We start from the raw sequence: 20913 nt of genomic DNA on the forward strand, positions 1-20913 counted from the left end.
CACATGGGAAATAAATCTTTTATAATTTTGGATTGAGAAGGCTTTTGTAACTTTGACTCAAAATCCAGAAGACACGAAAGACTGAAAGTCGAAAAATCCAAATGTTGGAAGCCATTTGGGAGGGAGGCTGGGATGAGAAGCATTCACCCTTATACATTACTGACTGAAGTATCAATAACTTCCGTCCTGATGGAGGGCGGAAATTTTGGCATCGTCAACTAAAATTTTAAAAAGAATATATTCTTTCGCCCAGCAATTCCACTTCTAAGAGTTGATTTTAAATCTCAATTCACATCAGTGTGGAATAACAAATATACTAGCTTGTTCATTGCGATGAGGTCATAGCAAATGTTTGGAAACCATCCCAATGTCATTAATAGGGTCCTGGTTAAATAAATTATGGTACATCCATTCAATCGAAAACCATGCAAGTATTACAAATGAGGAAGCTGTACAGATATAGAAAGTGGTGTTAACTGAAAAAAATTTCATGGAATAGAACAGAATGTATATTACATTACCATTTGCTTAAAAAAAGGAGGAATGCGAATCTACGCTTGTCTTTTGCTTGTATACACTCAAAGAAACCTTAAAAAGATTCATTTAAAAATATGAACAGTGGCGTGGGGGTATAGCTCAGTGGTAGAGTGCACGCTTAGCATGCACAAGGTCCTGGGTTCAATCCCCAGTACCTCCAATAAATAAATGAAGAAATAAAAATAAGGAAAAAAATACAAACAGTAATTATCTGCTGGAGGAGGCATTGATAGACAACTATACCTTTTTTCTAATCTCTTACTTTGAGCCATGTGAATGTATTACCTATTAAAATTAAAATTAACATAAAATGTGGGTGACTAATTCCAAACGTTCAAAAACATCCAGAGAGCCAAACAGTTGGGAAGCAGATCCAGTGCGAGGCCACTAGTTTGTGACCTGTGCATTAAATAGTGGCTTATTCCTCCTTAACTACAGATACGTCTTTGTTACTCTCCTCAGGCCCCCAGATCGTTCTCAGCAAACAAACATTTTAGACAGAGACACAGACATTTCCCAGGAAATATCTGGAAACTTGTCTTTAAGCAAACAGGTGTCCATGCTATCAGCTTATTTCTCATCTGTGCGGAAGCAGCCCATATATTCTCTCCCCTTTCTGTTGGCTTCAAAGGGCAAACAGACAGGAACATCAGTTAAGTGATCACAATTTGTCATGGTGAAAAATTGTGCCGTCTTGTAAGTTGATTGTCTATAATCAAGCCCACGTGCAACTTCTGGCACCTTCCTTCAAGTGTAAATTGCATTTGGATTTCATCCTCCTTTAAGCAAGGTCTATCTGCATCATCCAGGTGAAAATATACGTGAAGGCAGGATGACCCAGCCTAAGGAGGAGCCTTGTCTGGAACGACTTGTGATGCATGTCTGCCACATCTAGATTCCCCATCGGCTGTGCATCACTGGTTTCATTTTGAGTATCTGTACCAAGAATCAGTACCTAACATGAGGTTTAACACAGGAAAATCTGTCTCAGAAACATTGACCAGTACAGAAACCCATGACTCCACTCTTTCCCATCTGTTAGAAATTCGAGCCACATTCTGTCCGGGATAAAAGGGAAAGCTATGTTTCCTCTCCCACTCGGTTGCCCCAGCAGCACAAAGGACATCATTTACTCAGCAACAGTGGTCTCCAGACAAATGTTAAGTCTTTACTTTTCTGCTAAAAGCACAGTCACCTGCATCCACCCATTGTTAGATTTAGCATGAAAAATCAGATTTGGTGAATTCTTAAAGGTAAATTTATCCTCCCATTTTCCTAGAAGGGAAAGCAAATTAATATATCAAGCAGGAAGGAACTGCAAGATCCAAGTCTACTAAAAATGGTTTGTGGAATGTCAACATTTCTGAAGCAGTCTGAAAAAAAAAATTTTTTTTTTAACTTTGTTTTGCCACAAAGCTGAAAACCACTGAAGGAGGCTCTATCTCCATAGCTAATTTTGTATTTTTACTTTTCCCACTATTTCTGCTCAATTCACATCAACGGATAAAAATGCACTCACATCTTTTAAGCTTCTGCCAAGAAGAGGGAAAGAACTCAAGTAGCACAACTGTGAGAAATGCCAATAATGAAAGGACTTCGAAAACTGCCCATCCACGAGGAAATTTCTCCTTCCAAAATACACATTAGCAACACGTGTTAAAAGTCAGTGTTATTTCGGAACAAGGAACTGCCACGCAAGCTCTGGACTGCACAGTTCCAGAATTATTTTAAGTGAAAATAACCTCTTATTAAACCTCTTGTTACTACTGGAGTTTCTAACGCAACTCAGGATGCTCAAGCTTCACAGCGCCATCTAGCGGAGGGACCAGGAACGACCTCGGTTGCAGTACTTTCCTTACAGCCCGGTAGCACCCTGTACTTGCTCCATTTATAAAAAAAAAAAAAAGAGAAAATCTAGGTAAGCAAAGGGTAAAAATATAAAACGCAACCATTATCCCATTACAGGAAATAACTACTACTAACAATTTGCAACTTTTCCTTCCACACCCCTCTTTGGGTGGAAGGATAAATACCAGTGGGCAGGCAAGGAAAACATGATTTTTACCCAAAAGGGATCTTTCTGTATATACTATTTTGAAACCCACTTTTTAATTTAACATTATATGCTATTATGACCGTCCTCACATGTCAATCATTCTACTTCTATGCCGTCCTTGTTTATGATGCCCTGTGTAAGGGGTTCCTGAATCAGTACAAAAGCCCTCCAAACAGGTCTTTAGATCTTCCTAAATTTTCTCTTACAGACAATGCAGGACTTAGGGGAAAAAATACCCTTGTGGGTAAAATATTGCCTGTTATCTCAATAAATTCCTAGCTGTCAAAGTGCTCATTCAAATTTCTTAAGACTTCCAAGTTGTGAACCACTTAAGTGCCACGGCGGAAAGAAACTTCCTAGTGATCCAGGCAGTTGAGTAAGATCTTATGACACGCTTCAGAAGGCGATAAAAGTAACCTAAAATACTGAAACATGAAATCTAGCTTTTCATTGTCTTTGGGCATGTTTTCTAAGAGGGGGAATCTGCATGACACAGATCTAAAAATGCTCCACTCACCCAATTTTCCCACCTTGTTTTTTAACTTAAAAATTTTTATACATTTTTTCTCTCATTATTTATTTATTTAATGTTATTTTTAAAACTTTTTTTGGTGGGGGGAAGGTAATTAGGTTTGTTTATTTATTTTAATGGAGGTACTGGGGATTGAACCCACAACCTCATGTATGCTGGGTACACACTCTACCACTGAGCTATACCCTTCCCCCTTTTTTCTCTCATTTTTTAAAACTGAAGTATAGTTGATTTACAATGTTGTATTAGTTTCTGGTGTATAGCATAGTCATTCAGAGAGAGAGAGAGATATATATACACATTCATTTTTATATTCTTTTTCATTACAGGTTACCACCAGCCATTGAATATAGTCCCCTGTGCCATACAGTAGGACCTTTGTTGTTTATCTGTACATAGTAGTTTCCATCTGCCAGTCCCAAATTCCCAATTTATCCCTACTTCTTCCCTCCGCCTCCCGCCCCCATAACGGTAAGTTTGTTTTTCTGTGTCTCCTCCTCTTTTGGGGAGGAGAAAGGCAACAGTGTCCATTTTAGCTGCTTCTAATGGAATGAAGCGAGGCTGGACCAACTGTCCAGTGTGATGCTCTTGATTATTGCTTACAAATCATAAGCTCACCACCTGTTTTAACAGTCAATAGAAATAACCTCAGGGTATTAAAAACTCATCCTACACTTAGGCAGCAGAAGTCTAATACAGCAGCTTTACATGGTAAAGCCTCATGAATCTATGACATTGACCGATGTAGAGATGTTATATTTTTAAGATTAAATAAACCAGTTGTTCATTGTAGTCACAGGTGAAGAGTGCAAAGAAATCTATCAGAAAAAGCAATTCACATTTTCTTCCTATAAATAACGGTTTTCCATTTTCTCTCTCAGCAACTCCTCTGCTTGCGGGGTGAGTGAATTTGTCGACTTGATTTCCAATGGCAAGTGAAATGTGGGTAGAGAATTAAGCAATAAAATGTTCTTTTCTCGCTGCTTCTTCTTTTTTCTTTTTTTTTTTTGGCAGTAGTAATTACTCTGGGGATATTGCTAAGGACACATGAGTTAGCACTCTCTTACTTAAAGTCCACTATGGATGATGGAAAACAGAAAAATCCATTTGTTGTAGGCAGAGAGAGGGTGGAGAGTGATTCCCAGGTCCCATCAACAAAAAAGGATCTGTGGTGGATTCTTCTGGTCTATGATCAGTTCCAGCATGTAAACCTCCAGACTGACAATGACATTTTACATTTATTAGAGGAAAAATATCCAACATTATATAAAAAAACACTTCAAAATACAAAAGCAAATAACCCACAGCCTAGAACAAGTTTCTCATCTGTTTAACAAACACTTCCTATTAGTGAGAAAACTGTTTTGAATACTGCCAAAATTAGGCTGCAGATTTTCTAAGAAATGTTTGGACTCATGTAGAAAAAGAAGAAAGGAAAGTCACACACTTTTTCCTGAGTTTTTAGATTAAATCAGACTCCTTCCTTATTCTGCCCACTCCCCTATTCTAATGATCAGCCTTCTCTCTAAATTCTGTGTATTTCATATGCAGCCCTTTTAATACACTGGAAGTGTTCATTTATTTATTTCCTTGTTTATTATTGGTCCCTCCACTGGTACATGATTCTATCCATCCTGAAATCATTCTGGCACAAAGAAAGCACTCAGATGTTTGTTGAATGAATAAACGAAAAATATTGGTGCCTCTTACTTATTGTTTAACACCAGCCGACAAATTGACTCTCTGGCTGGATTTATAGTTTATTAACCAGATGGTCACCTAAATTGCTTCAAACTGCCTTATGTGCTATGAAGGATGAAAAGTGGTCTCTGATGACAATATTTTATTTTACTCTCAACTCTACCACCAGAAAATAACAAGACAAGTGTTATAATGAAGGACAACTCACATGTTGGCAACTGTTGGGAACCAATAGGGAGGGGTGGGGACTTGGGTGAACTGGAGAGAGAATGCCCCATCTTGAGGGGCAGTCACGACTCCCATCCCACCTGGGGACATAGGATGAAACTTCTCACTTTTCAGAAATGTCTGAAATATGGAATTCTATTGAAATCTCATAATTTGAAAATACTGTCAAGTTTGTCAATTTCAAAATGTTATCAATTAATTAAAATATTATTTAAAACACTGGGTGGGTCATATAAAACCAATCTGTGGCTTGATGCATCCTACAAGAGGTCGTTTTCCAACTTTGGTCTACATGTCTAACTCAGCATTTCCTAGAAGAACTATTCCTTGGAAGATACACCCAACCGGTTAGACAGCTAATAGTTCTATGGATAATTAAGTCTGAGAAACACTCAGTTAAACAAAGTCAAGCTGGTGTGCTTGCTGCAGGACTTCTCAGAGCCTTTAGCAGGCTGACATCCATTGTGAATCTTCAGGAAGGAGTATAAAGCAAGTACGATTTTCAAAAACTCTTTGATGATGGATGGGGCCCTAATTCTAGGCTAATCTTATTGGACAGATGAGCCCACAAAACATTAGTTTGTGACATATGAGCTTCAGAAATTTAAAAAAGATAGAAGATGTTTCAAAAGGTTTTAAGCACTCCTTCTTTTTGAATTTAGAGGCACAGTGGCTAAGTAGCTGGTGACGAATTCCAGTTCTGCTGCTTTCTAGCCACATGATTGTATGAGAGTTACTTCACCTCTCTGTGAGTTAGTCAATGCTCCATAAACTAGGGCTGTTATTATAACCTTGGAAGGCGAGAATCAGACTGAATAACACCAAAGGGAAAGTAAACTCAAAAATCTATTTTGCAAATTCACTGCAAAACACAATTCACTTGATATTCAACCATGATGAGTAACACCAGAACATACTAAAGACTGAGTTAAAAATACCAAATAAGTGGTAGAGATATATGATTCTGCATAGTTTATCTAAGTGGAAGCATCTAGAACATACATAGGTTTTGAAATCACTGTTTATTTAAAGTTATTTAAAGGCAGAGCTGATCACAAGATTGCAATAATACATTCTAACGTTCTCTGAAAAATCATAACATGATGTGTACCATTAGTATTCTTGCAAGATTCATCTAACAAACATTACTGCATGCCAAGGTGTGCCGGGCGGTGCGCACTGGGAACAGCCAGTTGCATAAGAAACAGTCATATCCCTCAAGATCGCTGTCTCCAGACATGAAAAGGGCGATGACGGTAGAAAAGAGCTTTTCAAACTTCAGATTGTGACTATTAGTGAATCGGAACATAATTTAGCGGGTCCCAACCAGCATTTAAAAACCATCAAAAAAAACAGACTAGAAAGACTACAAAGCACCAGCCTGTGTGCTTAAGAATCGTACTATTTTGTGAATTCTTTGTTTTGTGTACGTGCACATGTATCAGGTCAGGAGGTAACATCTGTTTCTCACTGTGGGTCAAGTTAAAGAGCTAGTTTGACGAGTCTATTTAAATAAATTACCATAAGGGGATACCACACCAGCCGCCTCTAGCTCCACCCACTTAATGATTTCCTAACATAAAGCTGATAGACAATAATATGTCTGGTTTCTATCTGTGGCAAGTCATCTTTGCTGGAAGAGCCTGCTTTCTATCGTAGAAGCTTTCTAAACCCTCCAGGCAGACACGTGACTCAGTTTCACCAATGGGTGAATCTCAGGCAACTCCTTTTTCACTTCATGGGACATAATGACCATCTGTATGCACTGCTTGAAACTATGGCAGCCTCCTTAAAACCACAAAGTCAGTATTATGTAATAGCTGTACATGGAGTATGACCTTTAAAAATTGTGAATCACTATGTTGTACACCTACACCTTACATAATGTTGTACATCAACTAAACCACACACACACACACACACAAAATGAAAAGCAAAAGAAAAACCACAAGGGACCAAGCCCGTGAACCAAGCTGATCAGTACACGGAGGGCAGTGGAGACTGACACATCTGGGGGCTGTAAAGACGCCACACCACACTGAACCCCCCTGCTTCTAGAGTTCTTATTATGTACAAGAAATAGTACATTCTCCTCATTAACTAAGACATATTGATTGAGCAGGGTTGTTTTTTTGGTTTTTTGGTTTTTTTACTTGCAGCCAAAGGCACCCTAGATGATACACTACCCAAACTCCATCATGCTGGAAAGCCGTTGGATCTGTTTCATAGTCTTGATTTCTAAGTTTCTGACAATTTCGAAAATGGGCTTTTTCATGTAGCATCATTACCACTGACAGCCCATGTCCTCTCCCCTTGTAGTAGCCCCAGGGCAGGCAGGAGCTTCCCCTTGTGGATGAAAACACAAGGTTTTGAAGCGACTGAGTGTGAAGGGATCTTGATTCCAGTTCTGCCACTAGTGCAGCTGTGTGGCCCTGAGCAAGTAACTTAACTTCTCTGAGCTCTGGTTTCACCATCTGTTAAATGGCAATAAAAATGTCTACCCTGTCGGGTTGTTGTAAGAATCAAAGCAGATAAGGTATGCAGAATGCTTCCTACACAGCCCAGGAAGAGCGAATTATTAAAAATGGGGGCAACTATTATTTGCCTCTCCCACAAGGCTAGTACGTGGTCGAGTCTGAGTTAATTCCTGTGTCACTCAGGCTGCTAACATTTGCACGTTACCTCCGCCACTGCCAACGTTTTTTATCAAACGTTTCTTAGTACTAATTTATAAAGTTCCTAAAGATTAAAGTGTTAAAGCTGAAAACCTTGGTTACTCCCTGACTTGAATAATTTAAGATGGGTTTTTCCTTTGCACTGACACAGTCTTTGGGTGGGCGGTTCTCTTCACCTGTTGAAATATCATGGCCTGCGGCTGGAAGTAAACAAAATGAAATTTTAAAAACCCATGGCTTATAATTCGCTTGACTTTCTAATGTTGGAATGAAGTGATTCTTTTCTTTTTTTCCCTTTTGATTTGAGATTCACTTGATATTCCCAGTTTTGCACATACTATTTGTGCATAGCACTTCTTCACATTAACATTACTCAATTTGGCATCGTTGCAACCTCACTGCAGTTTCAAATAATTGCTAAAAACATAATATTAAGCATGGAAAGCATGGGCGTTGGAGACGGACAATTCTTTCTAAGCTGTGTAATCTGGAATGAGTGACTTAGTTTCTTTAAAGCTTTGACGTTTTCATCTGTAAAATGGCAAAGATATAAAAATGCCCTTCTAAGCTCTGATGTTTCCATGAGATGATTCCTTCAAAGTGGTTTCATCACAGAATTTCATTTAACATATAGGATAGGATACAAAAAATAAAATACTGCAGGGATTTATGTCATGAGAAACCCCTCAGGAGAGGGGACATCTGGTCAGTTTCACGGGGAACTTGGCACTTGAATGTGAAGTAAATTTTTGAGCAACAGAGAGAGAAAGAGCTACAGGCAGAGAAAATACTTTGAAGCAGACAGCATCTAAACAGGTCATATGTTGGCCCTTCTGACTGGGCAAATTTAAAGGAATGGGGGAAAACACAGTTAGAAACACAGATATCGGAAAGTTTGTAGAGATCCTGGAATGTCAGACTAAGAAACTGGGGCTTGTGGGCACGGGCATTTTAATTTATATTGTTTCTAAAACAATTTCACAACTCCTGCACTTTTTTTCTTAAACCCAGATTAGGACTTAATGCCTTTGGTTACACAGTATTCAAATTAGATTCTATTGTGCTGTCTCTGCAAGTTCTAGTTGAGGGTTATAGAAGGGAAAGGTAAAAAGAATAAAATGTGGAGTAATAGGGAGAAAGCCATTCTGCTGATAATTGTTACATCTTATTTTTCTCAAGATGCAGTATCTCTGTGTTAATTACTTTACATGACTTATCTCACTTAACTTTCATAAGTGTAAATAAATGTGAAAATGTGCTCGATACTATTATCGTCTCCATTTTAAGGACAAAGAAACGGAGACTCAGAGAGGTTAAGTAACTTGCCCAAGGTCACACAGCCAGTAGGTGACAGAGGCAGAGTTGAAACCTCGGCGACCTGACTGCCAGGTTTACATTTTAATTCACTACTTTATACCACGTAGAAAAGGACTCTTGAGACCTTGGGTCTTTGATTGCAATTCTACCACTAAAGAGCAGTGGTAGGACGGAGTTGCCCTGAACCAAGACGAGAAAAGCCTGTGGATTAAACAAGTCACTGGACGTGAATGAAGAGGTTGATAGTGGACATATCGCGGTTGAGCCGCTCAGGGAACACTCACATGGAGATGTGGAGATCCAAGCAGACGTGGAGAAGCGGCAGCTAGATCCTGAAGTCTGGGCTTCAGGGGTAGATCTGGGCTAGAGACGCCACGTTGGGACTCGTCAGTAGAGAGCTCTATGTAAACCCCTGGGGCTGGGAGAGCGCCAAGGGAGTCAGTGTAGTTAAAGAAGACATCCAAGAACTGGACTCTGGGGGAGACCAACGTCTAGAGGATAAGACTCAGCAGAAGAGATTGAGGAAGAGCAGCCAGGAAGTGGGGAGCACCCGGAAAACAAGTGAGGACGATGTTTCAAGAAGGAAGACGTGCAGGGCTGCGTCAGCTGTGACTGGCAAGCCGCATAAAGGTGGAAACGTATCCAGTTTGGCAGCTGAGGTGAAGGGTGGCAGGAAGGTGCAACATCGTGGCAACTTTGACAAGAGCAGTTTGTATAGAAGACAAAAGCCTGGATGAAGTGTGTTCGAGAGAGAGAAGGAAAGGAAGAAAATCACCGTTTCTCTTAATATCTGGAGCCTGAATGAATTTGAGGATTAATGCACTTACCACAACCTCCCTAAAACATGTGTCTCTTACTAGATCATATGATCTTTGAAGAACTAGGACCATTTAGTCTTTAAATGCCCTGCACAAAGTTATTTAAATAACAATTGCAGAATTTAATTAAACTTTTAAAGAAAACAAATATTCTTGTTTAAATCTCCTGAATCCATGCCTGGCAACACTTGAAGCCCCTTCCCCTGCCCCTAACACAAAGACGCTTCTGGAATTATCAGTGACGACAGAAATTTCGTGTGGTTTTTTCAAACCAATAAAGCTCCAATTTTCCTTCTGTGATCAATTTGCGGGGGTGGGGGCGAATGAATCTCTTAAATGCATATCTTACAGTTCTGGTGCTGTTGTTGAAGGGCAGAGAAAAATGAAAGAGACACCCACACCCCTGCCAGCACGTTGCTTTGAGTGAATCACAGCTCAGTGAAACCTTTCAGGCATATAATTTATCTTTTCTTTGGCCCATGCAGTAAATGCTTTACTTGTTCATGAATTCTGGCCTTGTTTTAATTATGCCTATGTTCTGAATGTTGTTTTATGAGGCACAAAAATAAGATTGTCGTTCTAAAGACACAGAAGATTTGTGTGTTTCCCCCAGAATGCAATGGTGGCATCCTTCTCCCAGTTCACAGCTCTGTGGGTTTGTGGTTGGAATTCCAATCCAGCAAGGAACACGCAGGGGAACCGGGGGGAAGGGTTTGCGTGCGTGGGTGGGAGGGCAGGGACAGCCGACATGGCTGAGCCCAGGGCATCATTTTACCCTAAGGATTCTGAATCAATACATTGACGGCCACGCATGCACAATGCAGCGCTCCGACCAAGAAAGCCATTGATTGAGAAGTTTCATTCCTGTTACTTTCTGAGGGCTGGGTTCTCTCATTACACTTCCAGAATGACTGATTTCCGCCCCCCCACAAATACAGACTGTACAGCCAGGGATCAGATCAGAAATCTTAACAAACAGAAGGCTATTTTGTTGTTGTTGTTTTTAAAAATCTTTGCAGATACATGTATTTGAATATCCACAAGTTCACAGACGGAAGGAGAAATGAGTGGCTATTTCATAACTTTCCCACTTTTTATAAGCATAGAGTGCAAAGTTGGCATCCATATTTCAAATTCCAAAGATATTATATCAGGGAAACATGTGACATTCAAAAACTCAGAACCTTCAGATGACTTCAGGAGCCCGTGACCAATAATGAGGATGCAACAAGAGTGTCCCCACGCAAAGTGAAGTGGTAAAGCGTTTCTCAGATACTCATGAGTGTTGAGGATCAGTTTGTTGTCCCCAAGATACGGACCTTCCGGGCTCCAGGTTTATACATTTGATGGAAGGTTCCCTGGGCCAGCGAGGCTCTTTCTCCTCATCCTCCCCAGCAGAGCCCTTGCACCATAACTGTGAATTTTTGGTATCTCTTCTCTGGCTAGACCACAGACTCCCTGAGGATAGGGACCCTGTCCTGTCCACCATGGTGGCCTTGCCTCACTGGTGCAGGGCAGTGCCACACTCAGTGAAGATTTGATGCCTGCATACATTTGAAGACTCACTTTGAATTATACAGAAAGCTATTCAGTTGGCTCCTGAACTGACTGGTGCCTTTGGAGAAGGGGGCATTGAAAGGGCATTTTTTCTTTTTTTTAACTTTTGAAAGAAAATTTAAAAATCAGTTCTTGGAGTAAAAGTTTACAGTAACAACAAGGATGCTGATGGCATGAGCCTAAACACATCAGCCTTATCTTTTCCCCAATTCTAACTGTCCAGACTATTCAGCTGGTGTCTAATATTTACAGTATAATTCTTGATACCACCCTGGATGCATTAAAACCATAGATTGGTGGTGGCTCAGTGGTACAGCATGTGCTTGGGACGCCGGAGACCCTGGGTTCAATCCACACTGCTTCCGTTAAAGGCAAAAAAAAAAAAAAATTAAACCACAGATTAATGTGACAGTCATTTTCCTGAAGGAAAATAGTATGTGGACAGTGCTTAGTACACAGCCTGGCACATTGTAAATGCAAAATAAATGACAGCCAGTGTTATTATTAGCAACCTGGCAGGGAAGCTAGTTGTCATTAAGACAAATATATGGACACCCACGATACACCACCATGTAATAAAAAACAGACCATCTAACTTTTCCCTGGGTCTAACCTCAACTAGAGGCACTTTTATTCCCAAGTTCTGAAAAATACTGTTGTTTAAAAGACCATCAACTAAAGAAAGAAGTGCCATAAAGTACAATGTATCTACTTGTATTCCCTTCTTCATTTAAGGAGTTCTTTCCCCCCGCCCCCAAACACAAACAAACTCCCAAGGTTAAAAGCAAATGCTCTTTTTAAGATCAAAAGAACTTGCCTTTCTTTGTTCAGGAAAGAAAGCAACCAGTTCAGATGCCTCCTTAAAAAAAAAGAAAATCCAGTTTTTACAAAGGATTACTCCAGCTTGTTGGAAAATAATTAGTACACAAAAAAAGTCTTTTTCCCAGAGCCGTAAAAGCTCTTGATTTCAACGCACACTTGAGTGAAAAAGACAGTTGAAGATCAATCCAAGCTATTAAAAGTAAGAAATGAAATGCATTCCAATACAAGCCTATAAACATCCTATCCGGGAAGCAGGCTACTGAGACGGGGACAGGTGTTGAAGTCTCTGAGGAACAGTTTTTACTAATGCCTTTCCCTCCAGACTCCATTGATCATACACGCAAACTGTCCACCTCTGCCTTTGATGAATGGAAGGATGAATTCATCTGTGTGTAACTCCCCTCCTCTCTTCTTTTACACTAAACAGATGCCACAGCTGTTACTGTTCCACCAGCAGATGTTTCTGCCCACGGAAACATGGGCAGGCACCGCGCTACAATGTGCTGTTTGTTCTAGAGGGATCCACGGCTTGAGACCCTGCAGGGACCCCCTGGTGACTAGAGAGCCACACGTGTGCAACAGTGTTCCCCCACGAGGCCCCCTGAGCTGGCGTTAAGAGCAAAATGGACCGTCCTTTTCAGCACTTACCCCCTCTGCAGGGACATTGCTCGACTGCGTCGATGATCCAGGAGTTTCGCGCGCCTGGTCCTGATGCTGCGCGCACTTGGCTTCCTGCTGGCTGTCGACTGGCGTCTGTTCCCGTTCCTTGTCCAGTTTGAAGAGTTTGTCAAAGAAGCTGGGGTCCTTCGGCTTGGAGGGGGCTGCTCCCCCTGACTCAGGTCCCCAGGTGGCAGAGAGGCCGAGCTGAGCGGCCGGGGTCGGCCCGGGGGTTTTATCTGGGTCGCGCCCCGGTGCAGCTGCGCGCGGAAGCGCCCCGGGCTCACTCGGGTCTTTGTTCCTCGGGGCTTGATTGGAGCTGACATCAAGCTTCACTGACCCAGTGGATGAATCCGTGGCTTGGTCTCCGGCACGTCCTGGTACAGGCCGAGAGAGTGTCAAGAAAAAACGAGATCTAGCAGCTGGTGCCTCGGGTTTGGCCTCCTTCCCAAGATTCTTTCCGCTGGCATCCGCAACAGCGCTTATCTCCATTGTGGTGGGGGAAGCAGTGGCCGCATTATCCTCCCGGACACTTGTTCCCGAATCGACTGTAAGCACAGACACAAACAGCGGTCATTCAACCAGCGGGGAAAGTCAAGCATGGCTGATGGACTCCGCACGTCTCATGCACAGAGGCGGTGGTGCCGACTGCGGTTCTGTGGTCCTCGGGTCCCGGGCCTCTGCAGAGCAGAAGTCAGACACCGAGAGGCTGCTGGCCCTGTTCTCGGAAGAGAGAAGGGAGGTCAGTGAGGAGGAAAGCCGAGTTACTGGAAAGCACACAGCAGGTGCTGTGCTAGACCTAGGGACACAGTCACCATCTTCTTCTATCTCCACCGCCATCCTGCGAGAAGCAAATTATTGTGATGAAAGCTGGGGGGCAGGGCTGCAGTTGCGGGGTTAGGAGAATAAGGTTTTGCAGCCTCGGGGTTACTGACATGCGGGGCCGGTTCATTCCTGTGCGTCGTGGGCCCTTCAGCTGCACCCTTGGCCTCTACCCGCCAGATGCCAGTAGCACCCCCTAGTGTGACAACCAGAAATGTGTCTGGATGTCGCCAGATGTCTCCTGGGGGCAAAGCTCACTCACTCTTGAGAACCACTGAGCAAGATGATCTTTTTGAATCTGAGTTACTTAACTTTGCTGTGCCTCAATTTTCTGGTAAAATGAAGCAAACAGAACCTATTCCATAATTTTGTTATGAAGATTCCATGACTTAATATTCTTAAATATTCTCAAGGCCTAGACTATAGTAAGGGCTCATTAAATGTCATGAACGTTAGTTATTATCATGATTCGTGAGTGAGAAAACGGACAGCCAGAGAGCTTGATATACCTTCCCATGGCTGCCCAGCAAACAAAGTCTAGTTATGGGCAGAAATCTGACTCCAAAGTTCATGCTCTGTCTTACCGTAGACCTATGTTACATAGGCTGTTGAGAACACTGGAAGATTTCAAAAAGGAATACCAGAAAGTTTCCATTTTGAAGGCTGGAATAGCAGATGTCTACACGGGAAGGCAGATTAGATCTTGGGCTGCGGGAAGGCAGAGGGGTAGGGTCAGCTGTGCAAGATTGTGCGTGGGAAAGCAGGCTCTGCCTCCTCCAGGGAGGGGCGCTGTGTCCAGAATCCCCCCGTTTGTGTTTTGGACTCTGCATGGAGGTAATTGAACTGCCTCCTTTTCTCTGTCCCTTTTATAAAGCAGTGCGATAGGGAAAATATACCACAAAATTTGAAATCACAGTTAAAGCTCAAGATTCTCTACTGATAAGCTGTGTGACCCTGGACAAGTCACGAAAAATCTTTACATGTCCTCAGACGTAAAATAGGAATAATTGAAGCTCCCTTGCAGGGTGGTGAAAACGCATGCAAAGGATCAGGAGCCCTGACATTTCCACAGCAGGTGCTTAATAACCGACAGATACTGTGATGCTGTAGTTTGTAGTCAACCGCTTCTTAGTATCTATTTGCAGAAAGAGAAAGAAGAGAACAGAGGTTTCTTTAGGTCTTCTCGTATTGCCCAGATGAAGTGAGAAAGACACACACACCCCCATCAGCGGTTATCTTTGCCAGACTCTGGTGTCTCACAGTGTCTAGAGTCAAGAACAAACAAAAAAGGAAAGAGAGAGAGAGGCAGAGGGACAGAGCATTGGATTCTTGTGCAGAATGGCGGGCTCCTCATTAAGCACCAAGGAGCAGAGCAGAAATGGTACAGAAGTCCAGTGACAAGCCCTGAGCTTCCTCATAAACTCAGACCTTAAGGAGATCACCCTGTATGAACACTGGTTTTATCTTCCAGCTCTTCCTAGCCATTTTCTCTGTGGTCCTGGAATTCCTAACTGTGGTAAATATCACACTTCGAAGGGAAGGGAAGGGAAGGGAGAGTATGGGAATAAGGGAGTGATGGATGGATGCGTCAGGATGCCAAGTGAGCAAGTCAGGCAGTTGAAGTGTCAGCGAGAATATAAATGAATGGTGGGGACTCTCCATGCCAGGGGAAGAGGAAACAGTTGACAAAAAAGGGAGCGACTAAGATTCAAAACAAGGAAGGGCTTTTCAAAATGCCAAGAACATCAACTGGTCTCTTTTAGCCTTTTGCCTCTCTTGCTTACTCTCTGGCTGGGAACCAAAGGAGCTAATGGTGAGTAAAAGTGTTACACTCAGAGAAAAGTCTTCGGGGAAAAAAAAAAAAACCTTTCCATGGACAGACTTTTAAAAGTGCCAATCTATTGCTTTAATAAATGATCTATTCCTTACAGTCAGGTATACAGACTAGACTTCAGTGCATTTAGAGTTACAGCAGATGCAAACCAAAGCTCTTGATGTCAGAGAATGGGTAAGGTGTTTTTGATAACTTGGAAGAATGAGAACTTCTTAGATAGGACAGCCCATAACAGTGAAGCACCCAAACTTGGGTGAGTGTACCTCCAAGTCCATTGCCTGGAGCTTCTATGTCTCTTGCTAAAATGCTCACCTCCTAGGTAGACACATGCCCTAAGCTAGACTGAAAAATAAATCCAATGACTTTTGCTGACCTGTGAGTAGAGTTACAATCTTTGTGCTTGGGCTGGCAAACCTGTAGGGGGCACACCTGGAGGTGGTGGCCTTGGGTAGTACGTTTGGGAGTGCTTGCCTGAGAACCAACACAGAGGAAAGCAGAGCCAAGAGATCTGTGGGGCACATGTCCAGTGATCACATTTGGACACCTGGATGCAGCTACCCCTGAAGCTGGCTTACTATTACCTAGCCAGCAAATCGTTTTCTTTTTCTTTTCTTTTTTTTCACATAACCCATATGTAGTGACTTGGAGAGAACTTCAGGGAATTGGTCAGGATTTATTTCACTTCTTAATTAAGAGCAATCAATCTTCTCCTTGGAAAGTTGTCTCCAGGCCTTTCAGATATGTTTGGGAGACATTTAATATGGGAGGAAGGAGGGGAAAGAAAATGAAATGAGAGAAAGTGAGTTCTTAGAAGCTCACTTTCCACAGAAACAAAAAACATTTCCTCAGTAAAAGTGAAGGAAAAAAAAATCCACTTGGGAAAAGATATTACAGTCACTTGAGATCTTAGATAAACATTACAAAACAAATAAAATATGTCATGAAACAGTAACTTATACACACACACACACAAATCCAATCTGTATGAACGAGCAGGAAGAAAACCTATTGGAGTTACAGGTTTTCTACTCTTGCAAAGACAGGCATGATTCACATGCCTTCCTCACATTATTATAGAAAAAGTAAGAAGTTCCTTCCTTAGATTATCAGAACTAAGCTTTCCGTTTCTATGAAAAATCTTGGGAGAAGTCCATCTGGAATCTGGTTTCAATAAAAAGTTTTCTTACAAAGCAGACAAACAGATGACAAAGAGATTTCACTCTTCATAAAGAAAAATGTATGAGTTTAAGGAAGATAAAAAGAAATCAAGAATGCAAATGGCAGCTCTCAAATATTCAGGAGAGTTGAAAGTTTTGATCTCCTTAGTGTAGAAAAGATAGTTTTGTAGTGTGTGTGTGTGCATGTTTTAAGAAAGTCGTTTTATCTAGACATGATGGAAAACTTACTTCCAGTGGCCTCTTGGTGTCATTGTTAAGAGCTTAGATTATGGATCAAAGGGACCTGGGTTTTAACTCTAAAATATTAAATATGTGACCTGGACAAGTTCCTTTATATCTCCATGCCTCAATTTTCTCATAAAACAGACAAAAAAAAGTGCCTTCTTCAAAGGGTAACTGTGAGGATTAAATGAAATAGTTCCTACGAGACATTTCACATAGGCTAGCATGTGATGGGTTTTTTAAAATATTAGTTATTTTTGTTATATTTATATATTGTTACTATAATTACTATTTAATTTCCAAAATATAAGTCATAAGGAAAGGAATTATTCCAATGGTTTAACCTGTGAACTTGGGTGCTCTGGAAAGACTTTTTAAAATAGTAATGATGTAAATTAATTTATCTTCAAAAATCTAAGAACCTGCGCCTGAGAAGTTTCAAGAATGTTTTTTCCAAGTACCAAGTATTCTTAGTCAAGACAAACTTCATTGTCAGAATTCTACTGCATATTTAAAACACACACACACACACACGCACGCGCACACACACACACAAGGTTTGTATTACACTATTCAGAACTTCTGAGGAAGAACTGTCTTTTTTTTTTTTTATGTGACAAAGCTAAAATTTTTACTTGGTACAACTGTAAACATAATAGCTAACATTCACTGAATGTTTTCCAGGTGCAAGGCATTATAATAAATGTCATACATAACAAGAAATATTTTATTTACGTATTACAGCAAATCTACAGGATAGGTATGACCATCATTCCTATTTTACAGGTGGGGAAACTGAGGCTTTGAGAGTAAAGTTACTTTGCTAACATCATCCTGTTTGTGACTGGTGGAGTCAGGATTTGAACCCACGTTTGCTTGATTCCAAAGCTCAAATTCTTGACAATGTGTTGTAGTAGAAGCAAGCGCAGAAGAGGGAGGGAGATGAATGAAACAGTTTGGTTAAAAGAATTAGTGGATTTTCAAGAAAAAAATATGCACAAGGGGGACAAAAAGCCCTGTGCTTTCTCATATCTGGGAAACACTAGTGTACGATTTTTGTTTGTTTGTTTTAAATAAAAATTAGATCATATCCTTCCTCTGCATGAAACTATCCAAAGAGGGCTTCACTACAAGTAAAATCAAGTTCCAAACTCTGCCATGTCCACACCCGCCAGAACCTCAGCTCGCACCGTGTGCTTCCTCTCACCTCTCTGCACACCAGCCTTGTTCCCACCCGAAGCCCTTGGCACCTGACCTTTCCACGTGGGAATGCTTCCCCTAAGATTGTCCCTTGTTATCTTTCAGGCCCCAGGTCACACCTTTCTAGACCCTTCTCTCTAAAGTAACCCCTCCCACTCATGTAGAGTTTGCAGAGCACGTCTTGGTCTCTGAAATGATCTCATTAATTCATCGTTTACTTGTTTCTTCCCCATTAGAATGTACACACTGGGTGGACAGACTTGGTCTGCATTCCCGGTGCCTCCAGCAGTGCTTGGCACATCCTAGGATTAAGGCAGGGAACAGGTAAGGCAGCGAGCACAGCCAGGGGCAGACCAAGCGCTCAGCCACCATGATGTTAACAGCAGCCAAAACAGCCATGCGTGTAATCGTGGTGGTGGCAGAGATGGAGTTCTTTCCCTTGGAGAATTCCATTACCCAAATCTTCAGAGTTCTTACGGATAAAGAGGGAAGCAGAGAGAGGCTGAGACCTGAGACCTGGGACCCTTTACCAGAGTGCTTGCACCGACAAACATCTCCAGCAAAAGAGTACAAAGAAACTATGAGGGACTAAAACTAACTGCACACGTTCACGGTTGGGGCCGTTGTGAACAACAAAATACAAAAAGGCCACGAAGCAACTGCCACCTCTGAGGTGCCAGGAGCTAAAGCAGGGCACTGCGCGTGATCCTGGCACAGGGCACCTCCGGGGGGGGGGCAGGCCACCCAAGCTCCGCCTCCTGCCCAAACCAGCCCCTGCTGTCACCCCAGTTAAGGAATCAGCTCGCCCTGCCCATCTCGGGAACAAGGGCACCTGTTTCTTGTGTTTGCTCCCTCGCGCTGCAGCCCCAGCCTCAGCGAAGCCTTGCCTGGATTCCTCACCTGGCTCCTTACCAATTTCTACTGATGAAAAAGTCCAAGGACCCAGGTCGGTAGCATCGTTATGATTTTGTTCACAAATGAAGTGTCTACTGACGATTCCCCACTCAGACCCCCCTTCCTCTGTGACACCATCATGTGTGCCAGTGTGGTGATCCGTCAGGATAAACGTTAAATGAAGAGGAAAGACAAGGCACCCCAACTGCAAAGGGAAACCGCAAATCTTGCAAAAGGCGGAGGGTGCGGAGAGTCATGTAAAAATCACACACGTGGCTATTGTCGGATGAGGATCTGGCAGACTTAAAGCAGTGCACCAGAGGAGAAGGGAAAATAGAAGGGAAGGTAGGTGACGACACGCCAAGTTCTTCAAAGGAGAACTGCATCTGAGGATCAAAGGATTACGACGGTCCCTTGGGAACACTGATGAAGGCCTCAAAATGTTCTGCAAAAATGACCCTGTCTCGCGGTCAGCCTGCAGGAGTCAAATGACACTTCAAACAACTGTGGCTTTCTGTGTTGTGTAAATGCACTTGTTGTTTTAAAGGTCTTGAAATAAGGATTCACGCGGCAGATACTTACGGCTTGGAGGAAGATGTTAGATTTGAAAATTTCACTGAATGATCAGATTTCATGCTTTCCATTTCAAAATTAAAAAGCCAGGATGTCTTCTTCAAGAAACTCTAGCATAAATAAAAGAAAGGAATAGGGTTGGGGGCAGGAGGGAAGAATTCTTGGCTATTGGTTGGACACAACACACCTGAACATTGGTGATGAAAATGCTGGGTTCAAATTATGTGGGCCAAAGGTAACTGCCCACCCCTCGCTCTCGAGAGAGCATCCTCTAAAGTCAGCCATGAGTGTCGGTCACTGTGGGGCAAGACTGCCCTGGTGAGGCTCATGCTTTCCCCTCTCCTCTTTACTCACACATTTCCTATCATTCATATGCCTACAAAAGTCTGGAACAAAGATAATTCAAATGCAGAGCCAGCCTTTGCGCCAACATGAGTAACTATTGTCACTCAAAGACACGTCAGATGCTTGATTTTTTTTTCTCAGTTTGCTCAGACACATTTAACATGTGTTTACTTCCCATATGATCAATCTCTCAACTCTTTTCTTTCCTTGTCTCCACCCTGCACCCTAACTGCAGGATGACCAACACCTGCAAACCGGTGTGGCTTATCAAACTCTGTCCCTGCTCGTACAAATATGTACAAGTATCCCAGATACATGCACACAGGAGTTGCACTTGTCCTTGTTGGTTTTTATAAACATAGGGTTATATTAGATACAGTTTGTGATTGCTTTTGTATATCATTGTTATGGATTGAATGTTTGTGGCCCCCCTCCAAAATTCATATGCTGAAATCCTGACCTCCCACTGCGATGGCATTAGGAGGCGGAGCCTTTGGGAGGTAATTAGCTAATGAGGGTGGGGCTCTCATGAATGGGATTAGTGCCCTTGTAAAGAAGGTCCCAAAGACCCCTCTCACCCCCTCTACCACGTGAGGGCACAGTGAAAAGACTGTAGACTGTGAACCAGGAAGAGGGCCCTCACCAGACGAGGAATCTGCTGGCCCCTTGATGTTGGACTTCTCGCCCTCCAGAACTGCGAGAAATAACACAGGGTGTTTAAGCCATCCAGTCTATGGTATTTCTGTTAGAGCAGCCCAAACAGACTAAGACAACCACAGTTCTCCCTCCCAGTCAATACATCCAAAGCTATCTTATCTCTTTAATAGCTGCAAAATACTCCTTAGTATGGAGATACCAAAAGACACCGAAGCCACTGCCTGATCAGTGAATGTTCTGATAGTTTCCGCACCACTTTTTTCTATTTCCATTACAAACAATGCTGTG

The 20913-nt window shown here is 42.2% G+C and overlaps 1 protein-coding gene across 16 annotated transcripts in view; it reads right to left on the reverse strand.

The window, feature by feature from the left end:
* Positions 1-20913, reverse strand: part of BCAS1 (brain enriched myelin associated protein 1) — a 129928-nt gene that overhangs the window by 46971 nt on the left and 62044 nt on the right. For 9 of the 16 annotated variants that reach the window (XM_072944450.1, XM_072944446.1, XM_072944444.1 and 6 more), the window contains 2 exons: positions 12892-13448; positions 12239-12280 (listed from right to left, as the gene is read on the reverse strand). In XM_072944450.1, the coding sequence (XP_072800551.1) occupies positions 12239-12280; positions 12892-13448 (599 nt within the window). The remainder of the gene's footprint in view (positions 1-12238; positions 12281-12891; positions 13449-20913) is intronic. The other 7 variants (XM_072944452.1, XM_072944451.1, XM_072944453.1 and 4 more) reach the window with 1 other exon arrangement.

This window comes from Vicugna pacos, chromosome 19 (genome assembly GCF_048564905.1).
Source record: "Vicugna pacos chromosome 19, VicPac4, whole genome shotgun sequence".
In the NCBI taxonomy this organism is placed as follows: domain Eukaryota; kingdom Metazoa; phylum Chordata; class Mammalia; order Artiodactyla; family Camelidae; genus Vicugna; species Vicugna pacos.